Here is a 13,769-nt window from a genome sequence, read left to right as displayed (position 1 = left end):
TATAGCCTCACAGTTAATATTCATTTCATTGCATGTCATGAACGCATCAAACTCCTTCATCATGAAATTCCTCATGAATACGACTTCATTTTCCTACCAATGAGAATCGATATCCACGCTGGTCAACCAGAACATGAATTCATTCATCAAGTCCTCTGGAATAACGTGTGTCGATTCATAGGGGACGATGTCAATCGAACGTTCACAGAGCTAAAGGTATTTCTTCTTTTTTTCTATCCCCTTACTGTGTCAACTGGAGGATGTGTACGGTTGTGTCGGCGTCCTCTTCTTACTTATCGTCTCTGTTCCCCCTCAGTGGAAGGTGGAGGAATAGTGTCACTGGTCTTGGTGATGGGTGGAGGATTGGGGTCCTAGAACTTTGTGGAAGGTGGATGAATGGGGTCACGGAACTCGGTGGAATGTGGAGGATTGGAGTCACGGGACTCAATAGTCTTGGTGGACTTCATGCGTAAACCCTATATCATCTACAAGGTATGTTATGTCAAACACAACATGATATAGATTTACATTAGAATAAGTTTAAGATGATATTACATACCCAACACAGTGACTGCAGTAGGCTGGTGATTGTTTGTATGTTGGCCTAAAGGACACTCAAGTCAAACTTCACATCTTTTAAGTATGATTGTCATCACCCAATTTATGCTCCATCATAGACACTTTCTGGTCTATGTCATAGAGTGATGTGTGAATGTCCACACACCTCATGGGCTCAGAATGGGTTGTATTTGGCCGACGTGACACTCGCTCCTCAGTTGGGGGCACATGCTCATCAGTACGGAGCTCGTGAGACTCGTTATGAAGAGGATGAATCTCGCACTCATCGGTAAAGAGCTTGTGAGACTAATGTTTATCGAGTTCTAGCTCGTGGGATCAATGCTCGTGACTCTCATAGTCACTGGAGTGACTACGAGCATCCTCATCATGGTGTGATCTATGTGTCTCTGAGGAGGTCGTCTCGACATCAGTTCGCTCCGACCCTAGTGTCCCTATACTGCCTCTCCCTATCAGACATGATCAATGGTGTGGATGTGATCCTTGTTTGTACAAAACAACGAACAATTTGTTAGTTATATGTGGCATTCACCTTAAACCCAAGTAAATTGTGATGTAATACACTAACCTCGATGGACTCAAACATGTCTCACACTATTGTTTTGGTTGGCAGTGAGTATGTACACTCCCACCTCTAGAACCGAGGTACAACATGTCCATTCAGTTGGGTTGCGACTTTTTTGGCAACCATTGAAATGATCTCGTATGCCCACACCTACCATAATTCATAAACGATTATAAGACAAGCATAAGTAGTAAGTGACATTGACACTACAATGAGTAGATTTCGTATCGCTAGTGAATGGATATTACCTGGAATGCATGAGGAAACCCCGATAGGTTGTACTTGACAATGTAGTTCTTATTGTGCTTGAACCTTTTTTTGTAGTTATCTGCCTTACCACTCAATCCTTTTTGTAGTCCAAGTAACGTTCTCCCCATAACATATTTCTCCAATCCATAGAATTGAAGTAATTTAAATCCTCCACATCAATTAATAAGGTCTTGTCAGCATTGTCTTCGTCTTCTCCTTTTCCATCATACCCAATTCAGTGTAATAGACCAATGTCATCTTCACAGCATCCATGTCATTCTCAAACTCCATCTCCTTGTACACTGTCTCTAAGGTACAAATATGAATGTCCCCTGCAAAATCATTCTTTAAGTACCTATTACGTAGTGATCTAGTTACTTCAACCCTCCTCACATCTACTGGATTAAATGACCGCCACAATCTCGTCACCAGTAGGAAGTCTTCTTTGGTGAATGTTACAATCGTATCATTCAAATTGAATTTCATTGCATCATTTCTATTGTCTTCAACCTCCCTCAATAGAATGTAATGGGCCAAAGGACTGTTGAAGATAATGTAGATGTCCATGAATCGCCTAAATACCGTCTTTCTGAAGAGGGCAAGTTGAGTGGGAGTAAGCTTCTCTTTCACTACCTTGTTAATCGTCCTAATGTGAAAAGATAGACTGGTCGTTTGGCCTAGGAAACGATCCTGGGGAGGAATCTTGAATTGTCTAGCCATACTGCACAGAATAAAAAAAAATAGGGGTAAAGAATAATTCTGTTCAATACTCGATACACGATGCACGATACAAGATACTCAATTTCTAAATACTAGATACATGGTACATGGTGTCCCTTACTTGCTACATTACAAGTGACTATAAGGTCAATTATCGAGCATTCAGTTTGATTTTCCAACTTCATGCAATATCCAACTCAAACCCTAAACTCTAGACAGTCTGAAATAACAAAAATATGAAAACTGAAACGAAACAAACTCGAAGTCCAGCCAAACATGCAAGATATGAAAATATAAATGAAAACAATGTTGATCGAGTATTGAGTAACATGCAAGTGCATATCGAGGAACATGATGTAGAGATAGTCAAGTTTTGAGTGAATGATGCCAAAATACAAACAAGGAGAAGAATGTTACCTGATGTATAGATAGTCGAGTTTCGAGTGTAGAGGTGTTGTCGTCGAAGGATATACAGTTGGACGAACAAAGAGAATAGTCTAAGCTCGTCAGAAGTGGTGAAATAATGGACTTCAAAAGCCTTCAAATGGGTTAAGAATTCAAAAGAATCGAGTATAAAGTATCGAGTATTGAGTATGATGTGGATATAATCGAGTATACACATGTTGATTGCAACCGTATCGAGTGACTATGAAGTTGGATATCGAGTGACCGTGCATCGAGGAACGTGTGATGAGCCATCGGGTAACGAGTGATGAGCCATCGAGGATCGAGTAAATTCGTATTAGTAGGCACGTGGAGTACATCTCAAGGGTGAATCGGTAAAATCACATGGTTATGATGTAAGCAGAAGGCCACCTTCTACTACTTTCTCTACAGGTGACCATTTTTCATTTGGGCCTCCCAAATGAGGCCATCCGTACAAAAAAAAAACAAAATATCCATTTCCTTTTTCCTTTTCCTTTTTAACTTCCCTTAAAATAAAATCTAAGTATTTTAATATCTAACCCAAATTTCAAATCTTCTCCAAACTTAATTATCCAACTTCCCTTAAATTATATTCAAATTTTCAAATATTTACAAATATCATTTAAATTAATTATCTCTTCCAATTATCTCAACTTTGACCTTACAAATTCCAAAATTAAGGAAATAAAATCCAATAATTTAAGAAAATTAATTTAATTTTAACTAGAACTCGAGATGTTACATTCTTCCCACCTTTAGAACTTTCGTTCCCGAAAGTTCAAATCCCTAAAGAGCTTATGATACTTAGTCATCATCTTGTCCTTCTATTTCCAAACTGCTTCATCATTCCAAGTGTAGAAGTACTTTCAACTTTCATGGTGTGTGAAGATCTATGCATTTTCTATATATAAGTAACATCTCCAAATCTCTAAAGCAAAATCAATAGCCACCAAATCCCAAATCATGAATTAAATTGGTATGCATACCCATAACAACTGACACCAACAACGATATGAGTCCAGTACCTTCGCCATCAATCACGTTGGCCCATAGGCCCCTTTGCGTCTTGGTTGTCATATAATTGATACTTCTTTGGCAAGACTTCATCCTTGACCCCTTGAATTTAAAACTTATCTTTTGTAAAAGGGCTAAAGTCAACCTCCTTACCAAATTAATATATACTTGCATAGTCCTCAACCAACCAATCCATGCCTAAGATGACATGAAAACTTCGCATCTTTACATCTATCAAGATCGCATCTAACATTCATTTTGCTAGTAAAACCTAATATGCTTTTTACCATTTTATGGGTCAAATAATCATTTCAGATGGAGCCAAAACTGTCAAACATGCTATGAATTAGTTGCAGTTCTAACTTAGCATGCTCTAGAAAACTAAAGATACAAATGAATGCGAGGAAACATAATCACAAATAACACTAGGATATAAGGGCCTAAAATGGGAAATGTACCTTTTGCCACGAAATTGGACTACTTAATCTCATGTTGAGTCATAGCATAGTCCCTTCCTTGTTCTTGCCTCTCAGTAGTTCCTTGATTCACGCTCAAGGCTGATCCCTATTACTTTAGCCTGACCTCAGTAGTGGAATTACTTATTGAGTATTTTAAATACTCATCATTTCTTTAAAATGTTTTTCAAGTAAAGGCAAGAACGTACGAGGCACTTGATGAGAAGGTCTGTTGAAGGTGTCATGCAGAATTAAAGAGTCACTTTCGCTCAGTATCATGTCTTAAGAAGTTTCGAATGTATTTCCATTTAAAATTATTGAGTTTTGTAATTTCAAATTTGAATGTTCCATTTTATTAAAGTTATTTTGTGGGATCCCAAATCAAATCTTATTTTTGTTATTTATGTGTTTAGAAAATTATTATTTTACAATGAAATGGTCAACTGGTTTTAGTTTTTAATTTGCATGCATGGTAGTAATGGCCTAGTTAGAGGTCCCGAAGAGTTTGGTCGTTACAGTTAATATCAGAGTAGATTGCAAGTTTGTAGACTGACTTACAATGTAAGTCCAAAATGGCCCTATGGCCCATTAAAGAATTCTTCGTCATCGTCAGGTATGTCTTTCAAGTAAATATTTTCAGTATGTTATGCATGAAATCTTGTTTGATTTAATGCCTTAGTCGACATATTTCCTTGGATGTGGAATCTAGTAGAAATTGATCATGTGTGAATGTTAGGATATGTCACCAAAATACTAAGTAAAAACAAAACTTAGAGGAGGGGTTTAGGATCCAAAAGTCTAGGACCTCCAATTCGAGATCCTCAAGCCCAAGACCTTTTTGCATTTGGAGCACAAAAGGATGGAGCCAGTGGGAGTCAGATTGTTCTGGTAGCTCCAACCCCACCTGGTGCTTAGGTTGATGAGGATGCAATGGCAAAGCGGATTGGGGAAGTTGTTATATCATCTTTGTTAGGGAGGATACAAGAATTCGTGTGCAGTGTACTGGAAAAGTGGGTGGATCAAACTAATCAGACTCAGTAGATATCAAAACCACCAGTTCAGGTGCAAACAACACAGCCTCAGAACCAGAATTTGCAGGGCTTGTCCCTTGAAGCTAAACACTTGAGGTGGACCCGAAGGCACACATAATTTGGTGGACTCGATGACCCACATAACTGGTGGACCTAAAGGCGCATTTAAAAGGGTGGACTTGAAGGCGCACATAAACTGAATATGTGGTGTTCATAACTACAAGTAGGTGGGCAATTGTTACCAATCTGGTCCATCGTGCAACATGCAATAAAAAGGTCCCATAACATGAAATCATAGCATAGCATCTATAAATTCATGACTTATAACATAACATTATATAAATTCATAGCATGCATAACTAAAATTTGTTCAACAATGAAAACATATTTGTTTTGAAGATTGTTCAACAAAAATGAAAATTAATATTTTAAATCTATTTTGCAAGGTACAAGGGTGGTTCTAGTAATAAAGCTACATACCTCAAAATTTAAGCTCAAATATACTCAAACAAGCATATCTTCTTCTTGCCAAACAAGACCTTAAATCAAAACCTAAAATAATAAATTAAAATTTAATTACAACATTAAGGGGCTAATTCCAATCACGATTTAACCAAATAAACTTTATCAAAAGTGTGGTTTAATCCAAACCGCTCCCAATATCTCCAACAATACAGTTATAATAAATCACCAAAATTTTAGAATTAATAACGCAAAATTACAACATCATAAATTAATCCAAGAGAACCGGAAATGGTCCTTACGTCCTCCAAATCTTGAATCTAAATCCCAAACAAAATGGGCAAACCTCCAATTAGCTCAACACTTGATGGATTATCAAAATCTACTTCTAAAAAAACTCCAAACCCATAAACCAAATAGGGCACTTACCAAAATTTACCCAAACTCTGGCGGTACCCGACGACTCACTGCAACGGCACGATCGAACCGACGATGAGTGGTGCTCAACAATGCTAGTGGCCGGCTGAAACTAAATTGAGCAGAAGAACGCAAGAGAGAGAGAGACGAAAAACGTCAGCGTACAGTAGAACTGACGGGCGGCATGGTCGAACGAAGCAAATGGCGACGCGCGGACCTAATCGACGTCGTGGGTTTACTAAGTTGGCTGATTGGAGAGACTGATTGTCGCTCGTTTCCTTATTTCTTTGATAATTGAGTTGGCTATCTTTGTGGCATCGAGCCTCATTCCACTCGTCCATCCCTCTTCAATGGATCTATGAGAACATCATTTATTTACAACGGAATGGCATCAGTGTGCTCCAATGAAAGAGATAAGACCCTTTCCTGAACTAGAACCAGGCACAAAACGCCGAGGTAGAAAGTTGAAAGCGAGCTCTTTTTGCATATACCAATAACCAATTTGGTCCCGAGGTAAGGAATAACCAGTTACACCAAAGGATACGAGTACTCCGAAGATTTAGAAAGAAAGTCTTCTTATTTCACAGCTCAACTTTTTTCGCTGTACCCATCTTGGGGTTCGGACTGGAAATCCAATCAATCAAATCATTCAAGGAAGGCAAGACTCACTTCAAGCTCCAGGTCCAGATGGTAAACTCTTTTATCAGAGGAGAGAGTCAGCAACGAGAAGCAAAAGATTCGAGAGTCCAGGCTGAAAATACATGCATAGATAGTGGTCTAATGATGAGAAAGAACGCCAAGTCAATAAAGTAGTTAACCAAACACAAGTAAGTAGTTCGCCAGTCCTTCCTCTGATGCCCAACAGAACCTACTCCACTGAATCGAGGTACTTTCTCGTTTTCCCTCATGGATGACATAAGTCTTAATTCATTCATTCATGGAAAAGATTCTTCAAGGATCTCGGTGCCAAGGGAAAGATTCTAGGAATGGCTCTGCTCTAAGAACACGGGATTCTCTTACCTTAATTACTTTTTGAAGACGGTTCAAGATAACATCAGAAGTGTCAATGCATCGTCGAATAGGTGGCAGCAGCTATCTATGTACTTGTAGTTGAGTATAAGTCATCTCACTTGAGAATTTCGGAGTCAGGCTTCGCAGCAGAAAGGACTTCTTCTTCTCCAACATATTAAAGGAAAGGCTCAACGAGGAAGGAAAACTCTTTCAAAGATCGCGAGATTAGATTTCTTTTTCATCAAAAAGGAAGAAGGTCGAGCCAATCATAGGAGAACCGAAAGATCTAGGAAATGTCTCGGAGGGGGTCAGAGGTACGCGAGCTAGAACCCAGAAAAGATATGAGCTTCCTTCTATGATTAGGTAAAAAAGCCTTCATCCTTCTGGATTCTATGCCAAACCAGTTTTTGTTTTAGAAGAGTTTTCAAAGCATTTCTATGATCCTATTTCGATATTGTAGACTAAACACTTTCCAATACCAAAAGAAATGAATAAAGAAAAGTAAGTAATAGCTTAGATTAAAGTACGATTAAAGGGATGCAATCAAAGTCAATCGCAATTTTTTATTGAATGAAAAGAGCCAATGAAAGATCTTGAAGAGTGGGATGACAGAGATCAACAAAGGAAGGAGCTTGCAAATGCTCGTGAGTAGACAATAATGCAATGTTTAATGCACCTTCTCTTTTAAGAACCAATGTTGTTTCTTCTTCATCGAAGCTTTTTTGCAGTAAAGTTTTCACTCCACCGAACATGGGACTGAAATATGAGATTTTAGGTAATTTACCTAGGAACATGATATACGATTATATACAGTGAAACTACTCCTTTCTATTTATGAATGCACACAAGAGACACTGGCGCAATCTCAATTTAATGCCAGCCTGGAAGTGATTCGCTACACAAACTCCCAAGTACCATTGGCATGAAGAGCAAACATCTCCTCAGCCATAGCTTCCCCCTTTGTTTCTGTATACTTCAGTGTACACAAAAATGTATACAAGGCAAAGACTATTTGTTTGAACACTAGCCCAATGAATTGCCACACACTTATTCCAAGTATTCATGTGTAGCTCCTTTTGTGGGTATATATTATACTATTGATCTGACTCTCATGGTCAATCAGTTTCAAGCTTGGGGATACTAGAATATTTCGTCGACTCTTTTGTTTAGATTTTCTATCTATAGATGCAAAGTAGTGTGTTTTAATGCTAAGCCGGAGACAAGATATACTGCTTATCCTACAACAAGGTTGTTTACTATCTATCCTCTTTCTACCTTTCAAGCTGCCTAAAGGACCCCATCTGTGGTTGAAGGCTAAGTTCATTCTTCGATATATCTCACTCCGCTATGCTTGTTATCCTTATTATTCTCTCTGCTAGGGCCCCTCATGGTTTTAGCTTGTAGTTCTTGTGATGACATGCTAGGTGCTTAAGCAATAAAATTCCAGCATAGAGTACAGTAAAAAGAAAGCTTGTTGAGATTCATATCCCTATACGGTTAGCAAAGCAAGGACGACTCTAAAATAGGCATGCTTCGGTTAAAGACACTGGTCTTATCTTTCCCTCAAAAAGAATGGAAGTAGGATTCGCTAACCAAAGGGTCGGAGTCATTCACACCAACTAATGCCATACTTCTTCAGTCCAAAGGTTTTCCTTCGCCTGACATTCCGAGGAGAGACTGGGAACCAAAGAAGTAGGGATGCTAATCTAATTCCTTTTGCTTGAATGTGGAAGTTGTATGATCTGCTTCTCTCTTTAGGAATTGACTACCAGCCAAGTATGATGGTTGGGTCACGTAGATCTTCGATTTTGCCGGAATTTATTGATAGCTCCATACGAATTTACAATGGAAAAACTTGTGTTCGTTTGTAAGATCACTGAATAGCTAATAGGATAGGAACTAAGAACCGATCTACGTTGAGAAGAAGGGCTTACCTCACTCACTTGGAAGGGACGCCCCACACCATTGCGACTGGAGGGGTCTTGCCCATCAGCCTACTTTGCCAAGAGGTGGGGCAGGAGCACAACGACCTAGCCCAAACCCACTTAGATGAAGCTACAACGCGTATGAAGGGAGCGACGACCCTTCTTGAAGATCACTCCAAAAGATCAACCTAACCTAGCCCAACCTACTTAAACAACCTAAAGGCTTGGCTCGGTCTGAAGGAAAAAGAAAGTCGACCTTGTAAAGAAGCGGATAGGAGAGGTAGCCTATAGACTCAAGCGATCAGCTCGGTGAAAACTCACCCCATATTCTATGTGAGTCAGTTGACTTCGATTAGACCAGACCAACCCTGAGAGGAACGTTCCCACGAGTTTACAAGGTAAAGGGCACAGTGAACTGTAATTGTGAAAAGGTTGGAAGATCTACTAATATCTATCCAGGGGTAAACGAAACTTTGGATAAAAAAACCACCACCCTTTATCTATATCTATTCTATATCTATTACGAGTTGATCTATAAGGATTGGGTTTGGCCTATTCAAATTCAAAGGGTGAAGGTGCACTATTTAATAATCAAGGTTGTTACCATGTTAAATAAATAAAGGTTGAGATACTTTCTACTATAACTAGCTTCTTAGCCACAGGGAGAGACTGGACAATTTGATGATATACACTTGTGATGTCAGAGAAGAGTCCAAAAGAGGAGAGGCAGCTGATTCTTCGAACATTTTCTGTTGGATTCTAATGGGATGAAGGATGAAAATAGGAATTCGAAAGAGCATAGAGAACTATAAATGAAGGACCAGGATCTCCTATGAAATAGAAAATATTATTCATACATAACATATTTTAGTTGCTGGCGTGGGTTGGCCGTGCGGCATGGGTTCACGCGAGAAGAAGATGGAAAAAAAACCCAGGGGGTCTGGTAAAGGCTGGAAGAGAAACAAATAGTTTTTTCCCCTTTCTTTGCACGTTGATCGCGGGGTAATTATATATATATAATATTATTCGTTTCTTTTTCCCTTTTCCTTTTTAGCTTCCCTTCGAATAAAATCCAAGTATGTTAATATTTAACCCAAATTCCAAATCTTCTCCAAACTTAATTATCCAACTTCCCTTAAATTAAATTCAAATTTCTAAATCTTTATCATTTAAATTAATCCTATCATGTAACTATTTCAACTTTGGCCTTAGAAATTCCAAAATTAAAGGAAATAAAATCCAATAACTTACGAAAAATAATTTTAATTTAACTAGAACTCAAGATGTTACAGCTGCTGAGCCAATGGTGTTGACAGTAAGAGAGAGATTTGGGGAGGGCGCAACGGTTAACTAAACGAGAGAGAAAAAAAAGTATTTAAGGGGTGTTTGTTTCAAGGGTTGGGATTGGACGGGTTAGGTATCCTAACCTCGCATAGATTTAGGAAGACTTCTTTTACCATGGATTTGAATAGTTCACTATTCAAACCCATTACCCTTTTTTTTTTACTAATTTTATTTACAAAGTACATTAGCCAACCTCCGGACACCACTTCGGCAACCACCGCGACCAACTTTGGTCGCCTCTCTTCGACGATCGTCACTAGGCAATTCTAATCACCACCCTCTTGTGACTACATCGGCCAACTTTGACTACTACCTCGGTGACCATTGTCACCCGACCTCCAGTCGCCACCTCCGTGATCATTGTTGGCCCACCTCCGGTTGCCACTGGCCAACTTCGACCACCATCGACCAACCTCTAGCAACCCCCTTCCCCCACACTAATGAAGTTTTGGTCACCAACTTCGTCGGCCAACCTCCGACAACCACTACCAGCCAACCTTGAAAAACATTAATAAAAACACTCTTAATATATAACAAACTAGACAATTTTGTATATAAAAACATTTTTAAGAAAGAATTGCAATACATTTGTGTTTTTTATTGTAATGAGTTTTTATTAAAAGTGTTTAAATAAAAATGATTTTTTGAAAGATATTTTTTTCTAAGTCATTCCAAACACGTCAACAGACTGCAATTGTATAGTTATATTTATTTAGACTATATGTGTAGAAAACCCTAATTTAATTTAATAACATTTTAATTTTTTTTATTGGTCAATTTAACTAGCTCGAAGACTTAGAATCAATTTCTAAATGTAAAGGTTTAAAATGTTTATAACAACTTAGCTACCAAATAAAAATTAAAACTCAAAATCTATTATTTTTTATTCCTCAAATGTAATTTGATAAAAAAAAAATAATTATAGTTTTTCAATTGAATTTAATATTAAAATACTAGTTTATTTCAATTTTAAGTTACAGTATTATGGTAAAAAAAATTGATCGACAAAATTTTATGAAGTTTTATTTCAAAATCTAGTAAGATTAAAACATCAAATTATTAAAACAATATATTAAATAAAATTATAATTTTAGTAAAAATCTCTATTTCATTTTTTAAAAAAAAATATTCTTCTAAATTTTTTAGTTTATTTTGAACTTAACTATATTAAAATAATTAAGATAACAAATTTAAATGAATCTAAGATCTAACCAGTGATTAAAAACAAGAAAATATTTCACAAACTAAATATTTATAAATCTGCACTTCATTCCCAGGTTACCTAAGCCTACACTCCAAACATAGGCTTCTTAAATACAAACTTCCAAAAACTGCACTCCAATTACAGTTTTCTTAAACCTAGGCTACTTAAACCTCCCAGTCTAATCCTCAGGCTGATACCACCCTTGTGATACCAACTGCCTTACTTCATACCATTCCACAAATGGCTAATAAATGAGAACTTACATACTTTTTATGAACAGTTACAAAGGTGTATACTATTATATAATATTAGCTTTAACAATCCTAAAAACTTTCAAAGAAAACCCAATCCGAGTCTCGCACTGTGAGAGAGTAGCAGTTCCAGACCTTGGGTGGCTTTTCCCAAAATGTTCCGCTTTCCGCTACCCGGGGGAGGGGGAAAGTAAAACATTGGAAAACATGAGCTAGAAAGCCCAGTGAATGGTATCCTTCACAAATGAAAACGAGTTTGGTTTAAGGAACACATTTATGGGAAAACAACTTTCACATTAAGTTAACCATCACAACAATAATGCAACCCTTCCAGCCTAGTAACTGGTTAACCGTAGCATGATCATGTATTTCATCGAGTATTCTCGTGAATTTTCGATATGCATGATGTGAAAACAATTTCAGTACCCTTATAGCCCGTCGAATGTGCACATGTCGACATTATCCTGCTAGACGTGCTGTAGGCACGCTAACAATTTCCCAGGGTACAATCCTAGTTTCCAATGCAATCACAATAAGCAAAATATCATGCATTAAATCAACCAATAAAATTCAGACAACACACTTCCCGTTCATGCCAATTTCCAAACTTTACACACACACACACACACACACACACACACACACACACACATATATATATAGAATTCAACATAACAAAAATAATAAAACCACTCACAGTCCTCCTGTTTATCCTTCAAGAATTTGCCTAATGCAACTTCTGGTCCAAGTTTTCTTGAATTTCACTTCTTTTCAAGAAATCCCAAATTAGTCCAAAAATTCCTCCAATAATTCCCTTTTGATCCAAAAATAACTTTAAAGTAAAATAACCAGCTTGTCCCCTTTAAAAATACCAAAATAGGCCTAACTTTCTAAAAACAACAGCTTTTGGAGGTTATTTAATGGGCTTATGGGCGATGGGGGCTGCCAGAGGGTGTTGACGCACACAGCTGGGCACTACTGGGTGTCAGCATCACATAGGGTAGGCAGGACATAGGCGTTGGGCATTGCGCTAGGCTGGGTGTGCGCCTGGGTGATTGCGTGCGCAAGGATGGCGATGGGATACGCGCAAATATGCTCTGGGGAGCTCAGCCGCAGACATGTGTGCTGATGAGTGTCCGTGCACCTTGCGTTAGGCACCCGCACGTAATTAGTGTGGAACATCTATGCACTGGCGATGACGCACGGGCAGGGCTGGATGATCGGGCTGCTGGGCGCCCACGCAAGCACGGGCGAAAGGCGATCGGCACTACGTTGTGCTATGTGTCCGCCTGGGCCTTAAACCTTCAGACGTTGATTCCTCTTTCCTCACAACTCCAACTCAAATGGTAGCCTAGAATCCTTCACTTACCTCCCTTCTGAACATTCTCACACTGAAATCACTCAAAAGGCACGAGTGAATTGTGAGAACCAAGCTCCCTAAACGGCCCTATCTATAGGCGTCGAAAATTCCCCTCAACTTGACACCTCTGCCTTCATTGCATGTCCAAGTGCCCTTCCCTTATGCTGCTAATGCCTACCCTTGCCACCTCTAACCTAAAGTGTCTTCACCTCCCTTGAACAATGCAAAGCCTCTTCTTTGCATGTCTTTTCATTCTTTCACCTTGCCTTGGCTTAATCCTAACTCACCCTTGATTAGCCATTTGTCCCAATAAGTTGCCCAACTTATCCTTACTCTCCAAGACACACTTTGTCAACGCATGCTTCATCCTAATGACCGCATGCCTCTCATGATCGGCTAGCATTTACCAACACATAGCTTCTTCTTGTGCCCATACTAAAAATCATCGCATACTTCTTCCCTTTGCCACAAGCTTCTTCCCACGCATGACTTACCCTTGGCGTATAACCTCTTAGGCCAACGCATCCTCATGCGCTCATCCTATAGGCCATCGCATTATCCCAATGCATACAACACAACCAACGCATGCAAACCTCCTCGCCTAGGCAAACCTTGCCATATGCGTCCATGAGGCCTTCCCTAACCTCACAATGACTTAGCCATCGCATGGGTTCAATGCATAAGCATTGCCCTACCCACTCATGTGATCAACTAACCTCTATTTGCCTTGGCCAATGCCTTGTTCTAGCCTCACAAATC

General features: G+C 38.8%; 1 protein-coding gene across 1 annotated transcript; it reads right to left on the bottom strand.

The window, feature by feature from the left end:
• Nucleotides 1-1,570: 1,570 nt before the first annotated feature.
• LOC120090649 (uncharacterized) lies at nucleotides 1,571-2,110 on the bottom strand. The gene has a single exon (XM_039048367.1). It carries the CDS (start codon nucleotides 2,108-2,110, stop codon nucleotides 1,571-1,573), a length of 540 nt encoding a protein of 179 aa, XP_038904295.1.
• Between the last annotated feature and the right edge of the window lie 11,659 nt (nucleotides 2,111-13,769).

Source organism: Benincasa hispida, chromosome 11, assembly GCF_027475165.1.
Source record: "Benincasa hispida cultivar pf3 chromosome 11, pf3_genome.v1.1, whole genome shotgun sequence".
NCBI classification, from domain to species: domain Eukaryota; kingdom Viridiplantae; phylum Streptophyta; class Magnoliopsida; order Cucurbitales; family Cucurbitaceae; genus Benincasa; species Benincasa hispida.
Note: the sequence above shows the minus strand (reverse complement) of the source record. Positions and strands in the feature narration are given on the sequence as shown.